The 16325-nt window shown below is 29.8% G+C and overlaps 1 protein-coding gene and 2 pseudogenes across 1 annotated transcript; all 3 read left to right on the forward strand.

Moving 5' to 3' along the window:
- Window positions 1–1383: 1383 nt before the first annotated feature.
- On the forward strand, window positions 1384–4313 carry LOC130976566 (14-3-3-like protein GF14 kappa). The gene is made up of 5 exons (XM_057901454.1): window positions 1384–1872; window positions 2398–2520; window positions 2891–3001; window positions 3092–3167; window positions 4282–4313. The coding sequence occupies exons 1-4, from the start codon at window positions 1384–1386 to the stop codon at window positions 3128–3130; spliced, it is 762 nt and encodes a 253-aa protein (XP_057757437.1). The 3' UTR covers window positions 3131–3167; window positions 4282–4313.
- Window positions 3137–6434, forward strand: LOC130975782 (photosystem I P700 chlorophyll a apoprotein A1-like; annotated as a pseudogene).
- Window positions 6435–6459: 25 nt separating this feature from the next.
- On the forward strand, window positions 6460–8569 carry LOC130972881 (photosystem I P700 chlorophyll a apoprotein A2-like; annotated as a pseudogene).
- The last annotated feature ends 7756 nt before the right edge of the window (window positions 8570–16325 follow it).

The raw sequence follows: 16325 nt of genomic DNA on the forward strand, positions 1-16325 counted from the left end.
AAAGGGCATATGTCACACAGTAAATTTTTATTAGAAGCTGAAGAATTACAATTCAAAAGTAAATGTTGCAAAACAGGAAAAGAAAAGTGGCCTAATCTATGATGCCACAATTTTGCACTTATTGCATTACAAGAATCATAAATGGTTAACGTATTGTCACAATCAGCATTATTACATGTTGGTTCATTAACATTGACATCCTTAGTCATAGAAACTGGTGTGTGTGTGTGTGTGTGTAAACATACAATCCGTATTTCAATTCACCTTTTCCAATCATTTTGAAGTTCAAGTGGTCCTGAATCATAAAACCAACATCAGAAAGAAGAATATAAAAATGCTGCTTTAGTAACAAGGAACTCACTGAAATCAGATTAATTTTGAATGAAAACACATACAAAATTTTAGTGAGTGTGAGAGTTTGGAATAAAAAAACAGAACCAGAAACAAGCACAAATATGCAAGTATGATTAAGGAGAACCACAAACTTATTTGCAAACCAAATTAAAAGTTTGAAGTTGTCCAAAGTACAGATCACATGGCAATTAAGTAGCACCAGAATCTAAGATCTATGATTTAACTTCAAATGCAGAAATTAAAATAGCAGAAAAAAATTTACCTTCCCTTGCGTTTGAAGCTTTAGCACTTTATACAAAATAGTGCTAATAATAATAATAATAATAATAATAATAATAATAATAATAATAATAATAATAATAATAATAATATATTATACAAAATAGTGCTAGCACTTTATATATATTTACGTTGATTATATTTTTTTATGTCTTATTTAATTTAAGGTTTAATTACTCTATTGGTTCTTATAGTTTCGTGAAATTTTTAATTAGGTCTCTGTATTTTTTTTTAATTGAGTTCTTGCATCAAATTTTTTTTAATTAGATTCTTACACTTTTTTTTCCTTTTATTTGGGTTTCTATATCAATTTTTTTTAGTTAGGTCCCTATAAAATTAAGCCGATTACTATTAAGAGAGACCTAATTGAAAAAAATTTAGTGCACGAACTTAATGAAAAAAAAAATATAAAAACCTAATTAAAAATTTTATAAAATTATATAACTAACAGAATAATTAATCCTTAATTTAATATATATAATAATTGTAATATATGCATATTTTGACCATATGCGATTTATTCCAAAATAACAGTTTTATCTTAGGCCAAATATCTCCTAGTTTTATTTCAAATCTTGAACTTTAAATGTAATCAAAGTCAAACTAAATCACAAAAGATTTACTAGGGTTACTCGAGTGCTATAAATCTGTAACTAAATCTCAACAAATAGTCACCAAAAAAAATCTCAACAAACAAACATTAGTAAACTAATCAAGCTAAGGTTTGATTCTCTTCTCGTCTTCATCATCATGAATGCAAACAAGCCATCAAGGGAAGAATCCATATTCTTAGCAAAGGCAGCACAAGCTGCAGAGAGATACAAGGAAATGGTGGACTTCATGAAGACTCTAGTCCTTTCGATCACCCCGGCTGCCGAGCTTACGGAGGAAGAAAGAAATCTTGTATCGTCAGCTTACAAGAACATGATCGGTCCTCTTCGCACGGGGTGGTGCATTGTTTCGGCAATCGAGAAGAAGGAAAATGACGGCGAAGACGAGAAGCGCGCCGCCATTGTCAGGGCATATAAGTTGGACCTGGAGTCCAAGATGTCATGTGTGTGCAATGATATTCTTGGACTCCTAGAGTCCAACCTGCTGCCCTCGGCCGCGGTCAGCGACTCTAAGGTTTTTTATTTGAAGATGAAAGGTGATTATATTAGATACTTGTTGAAGTTTGCGGTTGGCGATGATAGAAAGAGATCTGCTGATGCGGCCATGGAGGCTTATACGGCGGCTCAGGTAAGTTATTTTTCCATTTAAGGTTTTGGTAACTTTTTTGTTTTTTTATTTTTTATTTTTAAATATGATATTTTTTTTCTATGTGCCTCGATCAATAAGTACGTAATTGTTGAGTTCATTTTAGACATACCCCTTAATTTTAATTCACTTGTGGAATTGATTTCGATGACCTAATTTTTTAGATTTATTATTTCTTGTTTGACATGAGTTTAATTAATTTCAATGGAGTAGCTGTATGATTTTGTTTTTAGTTTAATCTTGTGTATATTAATAATTATTCTCATGTTTTGCAAATTAAATGAATCAATGTATGTTATATTCGTCCTGTTTATTATATCTATTTAAAAAAAGATGTATAATTATTTTTAATTTCTTTTCATAAAATTCTTAAAAATCATAATAATTAAGTTGAAAATAAATGTTTTAGTAGTCTAAATGCTTTGGGAATTTTGGATTAATATTTTTTTATTGGAATGATGATGAATTAATGATTGTCCTTTTATTTATTTTATTTTTTTGGTTTAGGATATTGCTGTAGTGGATCTTGCGCCTTCTAGTCCAATAAGATTAGGTCTCATTCTCAACTTCTCAGTGTTCTGCCATGAAATCCTCAATGAGCCTGATAAAGCTTGTGACATGGCTAAACAGGTACATTCTCAATCCTTTTGAATTTTTTATTTTTTTAATAAAAAATATTAATTCAAACAATTATTTAAAACTCTTATCTGACCAAATACCACAAAATTATTTCTTTAAATTTCTCCTATTGTAAAATTTATTTAGTAGTTTTGTATTCCTTAGACCAAAATCAAGTCTCTTTTTCAACCAAGTATCTTTTTCCAATCTTCTCTCAATGTTATTATCTTAATCTTATGGGATATTTTATTTGTAGCCATCTTTTAATATATTTCTATGTTCACTTATTTAGCAAAAATTTACTCCTTGTATAACTTAACTTTTGCTTCATTTCAAGATTCTAAAAATATACTAAACTGTGTTGATTTCTATTGTTTTAAAGGGTATTGAAGAAGCAATTGCAGAAATAAAAACATTAGCAGAGCCGCCAAACAAAGACACCACTCTTATAATTCAACTCCTAAGAGATAATCTCTCCAGTTGGACCACTGAGGTATGTATGGAATTAATTATTAAATGTAGAAAATCTCTGTCCAATAATACATACATATATGATTTATAATCTTCCTTTTTTTTATTGTAGGACAAAATTGAAGATCTCATCGCCAATTTTCTGAAATAATCATATATGGGTCTACATATGAAAATTTATATTCATGGTTAGATTTTAAAGAAAATTTAGGATGTTAATGTTTTTGTAATTAACTTTTGGTCTCATTCTAATTTCATTAATTATAAAATTGATTTGTTTTACCTTAATAACAAAATGAATAAAATTCTACGTCCAAATCATAACCCTAACCAAATCCAACCAAGTATTTTAAATTCACACGCGCATGTTTCATTGCTATCGCTCCTTCTAACCAAGTCCAACCAAGTATTTTAAATTTACGCACATACGTTTCACTGTCATTGCTTCTTCTTCTTTTTTCAAATTCGCACACGCTGGTTCTTCTTCTTTCCTCCTCCTCTTTCCCTAATGTTGTGTCTTCTTCTTCTTCTTTTTCGTTATCTTTCGTTATCGTCATTACCAACAACACCAATATTTTGCTAATATCTTTATTGGTTCTGATTTTCTATGGTGTCATTATGAAATAATTTCGGTTCATTTTTTAGTTTATTTGAGGTTCTTTTAGATTCAGAAATAAATTCGGTGTGTTTTTTTATGATGATTAAGTTTTTTTACTAATGATTCAAATATGAACTAATTTCGCTTTATTTGTGAATTAACTGATGTTTACTTGATGCTGCTGTTAAGTGTTGATCAAATTTTTTATTCCTTAAGAAATTTTAGTTAATTTCTTAGTTTAGTTTAGGTTCGTTTAGTTTCGTTTCACTTGAATTTGCTGAACTTGTCTATGTGTGGTTGTTTAGTTAGTTTTTGTTCAAATTTGAACTAATTTCGGTTCATTTATGAATTAACTGAGGTTCACTTGATACTACATTTAAGTATTGACTAATTTTTTTATTCCTTAAGAAATTCCAGTTCATTTCTTAGTTTAATTCAAGTTTATTTGGCTTCGTTTTACTTGAATTTCTCCTCATTTTTTGCTTCATCATCTCATTTTTTCCATCTTTTTTTTTTATCTTCTCCTTTATATTTCAGTTTCTCAAAATTCTTCTTGATATATTCTTTTGAGAGGAATAAAACAAAAAAAATTAAAAAAATATCAAACAAAAAAAAGAATAAATGACTACAGATGGGAGATAAAATAGAAAGAAATTCAATATAAAAATCTCTCAAAATTTCACTAATCTTTTTTATATTGGCAGGTCTCTTTGTATGTGTTGTCCGGAAAGAGGAGGACTCGATAATTATTCGTTTGCCAGAACCAGAAGTAAAGATTTTGGTAGATAGAGATCCCATAAAAACTTTTTTCGAGGAATGGGTAAAACCCAGTCATTTCTCAAGAACAATAGTTAAGGGACCCGATATTACTACTTGAATTTGGAACCTACACGCTGATGCTCATGATTTCAATAGCTATACTAGTAATTTAGAGGAGTTTTTCTGAAAAGTATTTAGTACCCATTTTGGCCAACTCTCCATCATCTTTCTTTGGCTTAGTGGCATGTATTTTCATGTTGCTCATTTTTCCAATTATGAAGTATGGCCAAGTGATCCAACTCACATTGGACCTAGTGCCCAAGTGGTTTGGCCAATAGTGGGCTAAGAAATATTAAATGGTGATGTCGGCGGGGGTTCCGAGGAATACAAATAATCTCCGATTTTTTCCAGATTTGACGAGCATCTGGAATAACTAGTGAATTACAACTTTATTGCACCGCAATTGGTGCATTAGTATTTGCAGCCTTAATGCTTTTTGCTAGTTGGTTTCATTATCACAAAGCTGCCCCAAAATTGGCATAGTTCCAAGACGTAGAATCTATGTTGAATCACCATTTGGCAGGATTACTAGGATTTGGATCTCTTTCTTGGGTCGGGCATCAAGTACATGTATCTTTACCAATTAACGAATTTTTAAATGCTGGAGTAGATCCAAAGGAGATCCCACTTCCTCATGAATTTATCTTGAATCGGGATCTTTTGCCTCAACTTTATCCCAATTTTGCCAAGGGAGCAACTCTATTTTTCACCTTGAATTGGTCAAAATATGCGGATTTTCTTACTTTTCGTGGAGGATTAGATCTAGTAACTAGCGGTTTATGGTTGACTGATATTGCGCACCATCATTTAGCTATTTCTATTCTTTTCCTAATAGCTGGTCACATGTATAGAACCAACTGGGGAATTGGTCATGGTATAAAAGAGATCTTAGAGGCCCATAAAGGTCCATTTACAAGTCAGGATCATAAAGGTCTATATGAGATCCTAACAACTTCATGGCATGCTCAATTATCTATTAACTTAGCTATGTTAGGCTCTTTGACGATTGTTGTAGCTCACCATATGTATTCTATGCCTCCTTATCCATACCTAGCTACCGACTATGAGACCCAACTATCATTGTTCACACATCACATGTGGATTGGTGGATTTCTCATAGTTGGTGCTGCTGCGCACGTAGCCATCTTTATGGTAAGAGACTATGATCCAACTACTCGATACAACGATTTATTAGATCGTGTCCTTAGGCATCATGATGCAATCATATCACATCACAGTTTTGGTTTGTATATTCATAATGATACCATGAGTGCTTTAAGGTGCTCCCAAGATATGTTTGACTTGGGATGGTGGTGATTTAATGTCAGTGATGGGCAAGGTTGCTTTGTTACCTATTCCATTAGGAACTGTAGATTTTTTAGTCCATCACATTCATGCATTTACAATTCATGTAATGGTATTGATACTCCTAAAGGGTGTTTTATTTGCTTGTAGCTCGCGATTAATACCGAATAAAGCAAATCTCGGTTTTCATTTTTCTTGTGATAGACCTAGAAGAAGAGGAACATGCCAAGTATCCGCTTGGGATCATGTCTTCTTGAGGCTATTCTGGATGTAAAATGCAATTTCAGTAGTCATATTCCATTTCAGTTGAAAAATGCAGTCAGATGTTTGGAGTACTATAAGCGGTCGAGGGGTAGTTACTCATATCACAGGAAAAAATTTCGTGCAGATTTCTATTACCATTAATGGGTGGTTCCACGATTTTTTATGGGCGCAAGCCTCCCAAGTAATTTAGTTTTATGGTTCTTCATTATCTGCATATGGTCTCTTTTTCTTGGGTGCCCATTTTGTATGGGCTTTTAGTTTAATGTTTCTATTCAGCGGATGTGGTTATTGACAAGAACTTATTGAATTCATCGTTTGGACTCATAATAAATTAAAAGTTGTTCTTGCTACTCAGCCTAGAGCCTTGAGTATTGTATAAGGTCGTGCTGTAGGAGTAACCTATTACCTTCTGGGTGGAATTGCCATAACATGGGCATTTTTCTTAGCAAGAATTATTGCAGTAGGATAATGGCTGGGAGGATTTGAAAAGCATTATGGCATTAATATTTTTAAGGTTTAGCCAAGGTTTAACTCAGGACCTCACTACTCGTCGTATTTGGTTTGGTATTACTATCGCACATGACTTCGAGAGTCATGATGATATTAATAAGGAACGTCTTTATCAAAATATTTTTGCTTCGCATTTCGGACAATTAGCAATAATTTTTCTGTAAACTTCCGAGAATTTGTTTCATGTAGCTTGGCAGGAAAATTTTGAGACATGGGTACATGATCCTTTACATGTAAGACCTATTGCTCATACAATTTGGGATCCTCGTTTTGGTCAACTGGCTGTAGAAGCTTTTACTTGTGGGGTTGCTCTTGGTCCAGTGAATATTGCCTATTTCGGTATTTATCAGTGGTGGTATACAATCGATTTACGTACTAATGGGGATCTTTATACTAGAGCTCTTTTTCTATTATTTCTTTCAGTCATATTCTTAATAGCAGGGTGGTGACACCTACAACTGAAATGAAAACCAAGTGTTTCTTAGTTTAAAAATGTCAAATCCCGTCTTAATCATCATTTGTCAAGACTATTCGAAGTTAGTTCCTTGGCTTGGACAGGACATTTAGTTCATGTCGCTATTCCAGGAGCTAGAGGGAAATACGTTCAATGGAATAATTTTTTAGGTGTATTGCCAGATCCTCAAGGATTAGGGCCACTTTTTACAAGCCAGTGAAATCTTTATGTTCAAAACTCAGATTTCAGTAGTCATTTATTTGGTACCCCTCAGAGAGTAGGAACTTCCATTCTAACACTTCTTGGGAGATTCAACCATAAACGCAAAGCTTATGACTGACCGATATTGCGCACTATCATTTAGCTATTCCGATTCTTTTCCTGATAGCTGGTCACATGTATAGAACTAACTCTGGGATTGGCCATAGTATAAAAAAGATCTTAGAAGCACACATTCCTCCAAAGGGTAGATTGGGGCGTGGACATAAGAGTCTTTATGACACAATCAATAATTCACTTTATTTTCAATTAGGTCTTGCTCTAGCCTCTTTAGGAGTTATTACTTTCTTGGTAGCTCAATACATGTACTCTTTACTTGCTTATGCGTTTATAGCGCAAGATTTTACTTCTCAAGTGGCGTTATATACTCATTATCAATACATCGTAGGATTCATTATGACAGGAGCTTTTGCTCATGGAACTATATTTTTTTTATTAGAAATTACAATCCAGAACAATATGAGGATAATGTATTGGCAAGAATATTAGACCACAAAAAAGGTATAATATCGCATTTAAGTTGAGCCAGCCTGTTTTCAGGGTTCCATACTTTAGAACTTTATGTCCATAATGATGTCATGCTTGCTTTTGGCACTCCAAAAAAATAAATATTGATCGAACCATATTTGCCCAATGGATACAATCTGTGCATGGTAAAATTTCATACGGCTTCGATGTACTATTATCTTCAACGAATAGTCCGATGTTCAATGTGGGACGAAGCATATGATTGCCCAGTTGGTTAAATGCTATAAATGAGAGTAATAATTCTCTATTCTTAAAAATAAGACCCGAAAATTTCTTAGTTCATCATGCTATTGCTCTAGGTTTACGTATAACTACATTGATCTTAGTAAAAGGTGGTTTGGATGCACGTGGTTCCAAGTTAATGCAAGATGAAAAGAATTTTGGTTATAGTTTTCTTGTGATGATCTGGGATGAGGTGGTACTTGTGATACTTCGGCTTGGGACGCATTTTATTTGGCAGTTTTTTTATATTAAATACGATTGGCTGGGTTACTTTTTACTGGCATTGGAAACACATTACACTATGGTAGGGTAATATCTCACAGTTTAATGAATCTTCTACCTATTTGATGGGATGGTTAAGAAATTATCTATGGTTAAACTCTTCACAACTTATCAATGGATATAACCCTTTTGGTATGAATAGTTTATGCGTTTGAACATGGATGTTCTTATTTTAACATCTAGTTTGGGCTACTGAATTTATGTTCTTAATCTCCTGGCATGGATATTGGCAGAAATTGATTGAAACTTTAGCATGGGCTCATGAGCATACACCTTTACCTAATTTGATTCGCTGGAGAGATAAACCAGTGGCTCTTTTCATTGTGTAATTTTTCGAATCGCAGTACAGTATTTTAGTTTTCATTTAAGTATCTTAAATGATATTATTGTCCCCAACCTAACTATTCTATTTTCATTTCCGGTCTTACTCTGTTAATATTAAGAATGGAATTGAATTATTCATTCAATTTCATTAAAGCCTGTACCAGATTTCGAGTTTCGCAAAGGACAAATCCACCTTTTCTTTTATTCTTTCTCTTTTCTAACTTATTCTATTCGATTCGAATTCTAAAAAAAAGGAGGAATTTTCGATATTTTTTTCGATTTCGAGTCCTCTTCACCGCTTCCTGTGACAGTAAGTATAATTAAAAAAGGAGAATATCAATGCATTCGAAATAAAATAACTGATTTTGATTAATAGACCCGTTAAAGCTTTGAACCATAGAGTACTTATCACTGGTGCCACGGAGAGATATGTTTTAAGATCTCGCATTTTTAATCCTCCATTTTTCTTTATTTCAATTTTTAATACATGATTTTATATAGGATTATCAAAAAATAGTTATTTTGTTAATAACCACTTGAATTTTTTGCCGAATTCTTAATTCAAATTTAAAATGTATAACGATTCATTCGATGACTTTTTTGTTTTCTAATAAAAAGTGGTTTATTTCTATCTGAACATTCCATAAAAATGAAATAGATTTTCATGTTAGAAAAATTTTCTATTTATTATTATTTAAATTATTTATTAACTTAAGAAATCTTTCTTTGATTATTATATTAATTTTTTATTAGAATATAAGAATTTTTATATTTTTAATTATATTATATAATATATATACAACGGAAAAAATGTGAAAAACAAGACAAAGATTCTTTACAATGACACAGAAAACTAATTGAAAGGGATGTAGCGCAACTTGATAGCACGTTTGTTTTGGGTACAAAATGTCACGGGTTCAAATTCTGTCATCCCTATCTCGAACTAATACTTATCCTAAGAGAAGTAACAAGGGATCAAGTGAGACCGATTATATATCAATATTTATATATAGTATATGGTATATGCAAGCCAAATGTATTGGGGTCACTTAAAATATAATAATATTTTATTAATATAATATTATAATGTTATTAAAAAAATAAATAATAAGCGTTTTTAGTTCAATTCGGTAGAACGTGTGTCTCCAAAACCTGATGTCGTAGGTTCAAATCCTACATAGCGTGATTTCATTTTTGTTATATTGAGAATGACAATAAAATAATTAAATAGTAGTTTAAAGGCTGAATTTGACCTCCTAAAAATTGTGGTTAAAACAAAGAAAAAAATAAGAGGTTAATAAATATCACTAAACAAATAAGATGTTAATTAATCAAAGGTCCAATTGATCACCACGTCAGTATTGTAAATATGCAGTTAGGAATAATCCAGCCAAAGTAATAGGGATTAGTCCTAACACAATTTCAAATAGAAAAATTTCAATCATTCTTTTAATCCAGCTAAAGTAATAAGGATTAGTTCTAACACAATTTCAAATAGAAAAACTCCAATCATTCTTTTTTGTTTGAAAGGGAAGACAAATAAGAGGTAATATATATCTTTTATACTTAAACTAAATATTAATTAAAATGTATTGACCATGAATTTCAATGATCAAGCAAGAATTAGAAATTCACATGATAAAGAACTCAAGAATATCTAGTAGTATTAAAAAATCTCTAATTCAATTCCAATTTGAAAATCAAATAAGTCGTATCTTACTCAAACTGATAAAAAGAGCTGAAATTGTGCTAAAAGTCGCCAGTAAAAAACCGAAATAACTAATTATAGTGAGCATAAATAAGCTAAATGAAATAAGTTCTTTTTATACGTATGTTTATAAAGCACTTCCCTAAATTTTTAAGAAAATACAATCGAATAGGAGAAGAAGAAAAAAATACCATTTGAAAAATACAATTGAGATTTATGGATTTATTAATCATTATAGACGAACAAAAATAAAGTGACATCAGTAAGAAATCAATTTATCACTTATGACAACTATCTATACTGTGATTCAAAATTAACAGATTTTTTGAGCAATTCGTAAGTTGAGTAAAATAATCCAAAAAGAATTTCAAATTATTTTTTTTATTTTTAGTTTCTAGAATATTTCTATTTCTTCTTTCTATTCTAAAATAGAATATTTATTCAGTTATATTGCAAAATATTTAATAATTTAAAATAAAAAATTAAAAAAAATATTAATAAAATATCTATGGAAAAAAATCAGAAAAATTAGGCCTTTTTTATTGTATGTAATTTGTTTACTTTTTTTATTTAAAACAAAAAACGAGTTACCTTATAATGCTCTTTCATTTTTTTATCATTAGATTTAGTCGTGGATTTCATTCCTTTACTATACTACAACAGAAGAAAAAAGATATGAGATCCCATCCCTCAAACTCGGATTTCACAATTTTTTTGTCTTTCCATATCTTATTTAAAAAAAAAAAACTCTATCAACTACGAAAGAGTCTTTTTTTTCTCTCATCAAATAGAAAGTATCTATTACTGTTATTTTTTTACTTGTTACTGAATAACTAATCAATTCAACTCTTTTTTTCAAAAAAATGGGGGTAACAACAAAAAAACATCTTCCACCACTCTTTCCGGATTTGGTATCTAATTGAATTGGAGAAATAAAATAGGAGAATCTATGTCATGAATTATCAAAAATAAATACAAGTCAGTCCATGGGAGTCACAATTTAATTGATCTTCGGTTTGTAATCCGAAGCTAATATTGAATACATGTTAATTAATAACATGTGGAGAACCTTCATCTTATACTATAAAGATTCATTAGACTCTTAAACTTTACAGAATTTTGTATTAAGTACATTACATTGAGACAACCAACAAGCAAGTTAGAAAGAATCTAGTACTTGATCTCAGCATGAATCTTTTAATTTCGTTGCTGTGTTCGAAGAAGGATAGCTATACTGATTCGCTATACTCAAAAGATACCTTGGGTACAATATTGATGATCTAACAAGGATAATTCTCAGTAAATTTCTACTTACTACTCTCATCTTTTATGGAATCGATCCCCCTTTGACAGTACAAGAATATGTGGAGCTCAACATGTCTGGAAGCACCGGAGAACGTTTTTTTTTCTAATTTTATTACCAGTATTCGATACTGGATTATTCATAGCATTACTATACCCTCCCTATTCATTGCGAGTTGGTTATTTGTCAGCACGGGTTTAGCTTACGGTGTTTTTGAAAGTCCTCGGCCAAATGAGTATTTTACGGAGAATCGACAAGGAATTTTATTAATAACTAGCCATTTTAATCGTTTGGACCAACTTGATAAATTTAGTAGATCTTTTTAGGATGCTCCAATGACCATAGATAGGACCTATCCAATTTTTACAGTACGATGGTTAGCTGTTCACCAACTAGCAGTATCCACTGTTTCTTTTTTGGGATCAATATCAACAATGCAGTTCATCCAATGATAAACCTAATCTAAATTATAGAGCTACGACACAATCAAACCCAAACAAATAAAATGTAGAATTGAATCGTACCAGTCTCTATTGGGAGTTATTACTCATTTTTGTACTTGCTGTTTTATTTTCAAATTATTTCTTCAATTAATAGAAGAAAGGGAATAAATACCTATACGAGTATTTGAAATTCTCTTATCCTATTCAGAAGGATATAATTTCATAATTATCTATGACTGTTTATGTCACTAGCATGACTACCTGATCAAATGTGGAAGAAAGTGGGATAAATGATCGATACTAATGGAAGGATTTCTCTTTGGATAATAGGTACTGTAACTGGTATTCCTGTGATCGGTTTAATTGGTATTTTTTTTATGGTTCATATTTTGGATTGGGTTCATCCCTTTAGTAATCAGATGAATTGAGTTTGTAAAATGAACGTGTAAGAAGAACTCAATAGGAATCCACTCTTTTTGTTGATGAATTTGAAGGGGTCCCGTTGAGTTCTTAATAAGAAGAAGATTTTTTTTATAAATGACTCAATAGATAACTTTTTTCAATGTTTAAAAAAAGTCTATTTTAATTTTTTTTAATATTTTTTAAAAATGAAATTTATTTTTTGATTAAAAAAAGTTTTTTTCAAAAGAAAATTTCTTTCAATTTAAGTTAAAAGAAAAGTAAAAAAAAAAAAAAGAATAAAAGGGGAATAATATGAATCATTTGATTTACTTTTTCGGGATATCGCAATGGAAATAATATGAATTCTATTTAATTATATTGTAATATATTCTTAATTCTATTCTATCTTTATTCCCTTCTTCTATTCGAAATCTTATTGTTGGGTCAATCTCCCTTTTTTTGTTTGTCCATTACATAATGTGGTATACTGTATTCATTAAGATGATATTTTATCTTATCTCACAAAGGTTCCACTCAAAGAAGGGAATCAACAAGTATTATTCTATATAAATAGAATAGAAAATATTTTCTATTTCGATATTTTGCAACAATAAAAAAATAATCGGACTCTAGAAAAAGATAAAAATAAAATCTCTCCCAAAATCCTAGAATCTCATTTTACCTATTTTAATTTCTACTGTGCTTAATATTCTTCAACTAATTTTTTTATATTACAGTAATAAAAAACTAATAATTATTTTCTATTGTAGGACATTGAAATCTGAACATAATTATATTGTTCTAATTTATTAGGTTGAAAAAACGCAAAATAAAATAGTCTTCTTCACTATATATATTACGACTGACTAGTATTGTAGTATAAGAAATTCTCTAAATATGGTAGAAAAAGACTCGAAAGAATCAAATGTTCGGTCCTTTTTTTTTAATTTTTTATTATACATAATAGAATTACAGTACAGAATTTATCGACTAAAATTTAGTTCTTTTACTGACTTAGGATTAATATGTTCATAAATTCGCGGACCTGTAAATTAGAAATTCACCTCGGATAATTGCACCTTCTCAAATTATTTTTTTTAAGAACCAAGAAGATTTGGGCCAAAATAATCGATGCCAAGAAGAACAAAAGATCTTGGACACGTAACGAATTTTGAAGTACTATTTCTGTATCCCCTTAACCAAATCCACCCATATTAGGATTACTCGTTAATGGTTGATCAAGTTTGATAGATTCACCCTCTGAAACAAGAAGTTCTGGTCCTAAAAGTATAATATCAACCACTTCACGTCCATCTGATGCATCCGCTATAGTTATTTCGTATCCCCCTTTTCTTTTCGTATGATTTTTTTACTATTTCCTTTGCTATAGCATTATACACAGTATTATTATTCTTGCTCTCATTGGGATAAATTTGACCCCTCCCGCTGTTTCGCCTACATATATTGGATATTTTAAGAAGTGAATATCTCTCTCAGTAACGGAATTAGGAGAAATGATAGGAAAGGTGATTTCACTATATTTCTAGCCAGAAACAGGACCTACCACAAGAATATTTTTTTGTGGGACGATAGCTTTAAAAAGAGAGATTACCCAGCTTTTCTTTAATCTTGAGTGAAATACGATCAGGGGGCCAATTTAAATCCCTTTGGTAAAATAAGAACAGCCCAACATTCAAAGTTCCCTTTTTACCGTTAGCAAAAATTTGTTTGATTTGCATATCATAAGAATTTCGAACCACCGCTTCAAATACAGTATCGAGAAGTACCGTTTGTGGAACTTCAATATCCACAGACTTATTAGCCAAATGGCAATTGGCACATACAATACGACCTATAGCTTCTTGCGGATTTTCATATTCCTATTGTGCAAAAATAGAATACACATCTAAAATAGGTGCTCGAATTAATATATATATATATATATTAATATATTATGAGCGATACGAAAATGGATCGAGTAATCTCTTCCTTTATCTAAGAAATGGCATTTTTAGTTTGTATAGTCTAATCATTGATCCTGAAAATTTAATTTTTACAATAAATTTTGGTAGGTTACTAGCATAGTTAGTTTTCTATCCATGATTCTACCCACTTCACTTTGCGTTAATCAAGTGCGTGTATACACGCTACGTATAATGAAAATAATTTTTGTTAAATTTAAGTCAATTTAATTAGATTTAATTATCAAAAATACTTAGATATGTAACAGCTCTTTATATTATATTATTATCCCACTAATTCTCTAATTAAATACTAACTGAAAATAAAAATTAAATTGATAGTCATTTTAATATTTAAATTTAAAATATACCTATTAAAAAGGTGGCTTATATTAGTGCTTCCTAAGGTTAATAACATGTATGTGGTTTCAAAACACTCGTCTTCCAAGTTTTATAGTTCTAAACGTTAATAATGTGTGTATCCTATTTATGTACAAGTCTCAAGTAATTCGATAATGATATATTTGGAAAAGATATGGATTCCGCTAGAGAGATAATGGATTATTTATATAATGTGTATAATGGACTATTGAGTTACAAAATGAATATTCTCTATATTATCTAGAATAATTATCAGAATACTAGGGATAATAAATATTTTCCCAAAAGATTAAATTGATTTTGGGATTCACTAAGAATTAAATTCTTGATCTTTCGACTCTAGCGCTCTAATACCATGTCATGATATCACTCATTCCAAAAGTTTCAGCTAATGGAAAAAGATAACACTAATAATTATATTTCTAATATTCTATAAATCTCCATTATTTACATTATACAAATATTCCATTAGCTTCTCATACTTTTCCACTTAGAAATCCTCCTACGTAAGAACAAATAAACGAGATATCAGTAAAAGGTTTTATGTTTTGACATGTGTAAACATAAAAACTAAAAAGTCTTCATACACTACTTGTAACATTGTTGAAGGAAGTCAAGGAACTATTATTATCTTTTTATTATCAAAAGTAGTTTGCATTCAATAAACAATACAGAAATCAATTGTCTAACATAAGGACTAAAATTAGTAGTTAGGGATCTCCTAATATCATAAAATGTAAAATAACTAGACAACCAAGAAAGTTTACGAAAGAGTTTAAGTGATTTATTAGTTTATTAGTTTAATCGATAAATTAATGGTTGAATAAATAAAATTGGTATTATATAAATAAAAAATAAAAAATAATAAAAAATTTAAAATTAAAATTTAAAATACATATTTATATTAATATTTTATGAAAAATTAAGTTAAGTCTCAAATTCTAAAAATAACTAATATAAAAAATATAAAATTTGTTAGTATTATACAATAATATTTTAATTTGACACAATAAGAATAACAATTAATTCACAAAATCTATCATTTAATTATAATATCAGTAAATTTTAAGTGTGATATTGAATATATTACATAAAATGAAAATAATTAAACAAAATTCTATTTTTGACAATAAACGAAATAAATTATTCAAACGTAAACTATATGCAATGCACGCATGATAAAACAATTTAAATCTAGCATCAATTTTTTTTGTTCAAATTGCAATTGTAGATCAATGCATATAGTACTCATGAAAATAAAAGATACTATAGAACTACAGGACTAGCCGCTTTAGTTATCCAGCATTAATAATTTTATATATAAATTAAAAAAAATCCAAATGCAATAAGAATATTAAAATTTAATACGGATTAAATGCTAGTTAAAATTTGTTAAAAAATATTGCTCTTGAGATTTTCTGTAAAAGATATTTTAGAAAATCTATGTAACTTATTTTATGAATTATTAGTATATATTTAAGATATGAGGTTTATATTAGTACGTACACTTTTTAAATACTTTTAGAAAGAAAAAATAAATAAATATCTTTTACTTATAATTTA

Source organism: Arachis stenosperma, chromosome 4 (assembly GCF_014773155.1).
Source record: "Arachis stenosperma cultivar V10309 chromosome 4, arast.V10309.gnm1.PFL2, whole genome shotgun sequence".
In the NCBI taxonomy this organism is placed as follows: domain Eukaryota; kingdom Viridiplantae; phylum Streptophyta; class Magnoliopsida; order Fabales; family Fabaceae; genus Arachis; species Arachis stenosperma.

Coding starts and splice junctions, on each gene's coding strand:
- LOC130976566 (XM_057901454.1), top strand. CDS start 1,384: ATGAATGCAAACAAGCCATCAAGGGAAGAATCCATATTCTTAGCAAAG. Junction 2,521..2,890: donor CTTGTGACATGGCTAAACAG/GTACATTCTCAA, acceptor ATTGTTTTAAAG/GGTATTGAAGAAGCAATTGC. Junction 3,002..3,091: donor TCTCCAGTTGGACCACTGAG/GTATGTATGGAA, acceptor TTTTTATTGTAG/GACAAAATTGAAGATCTCAT.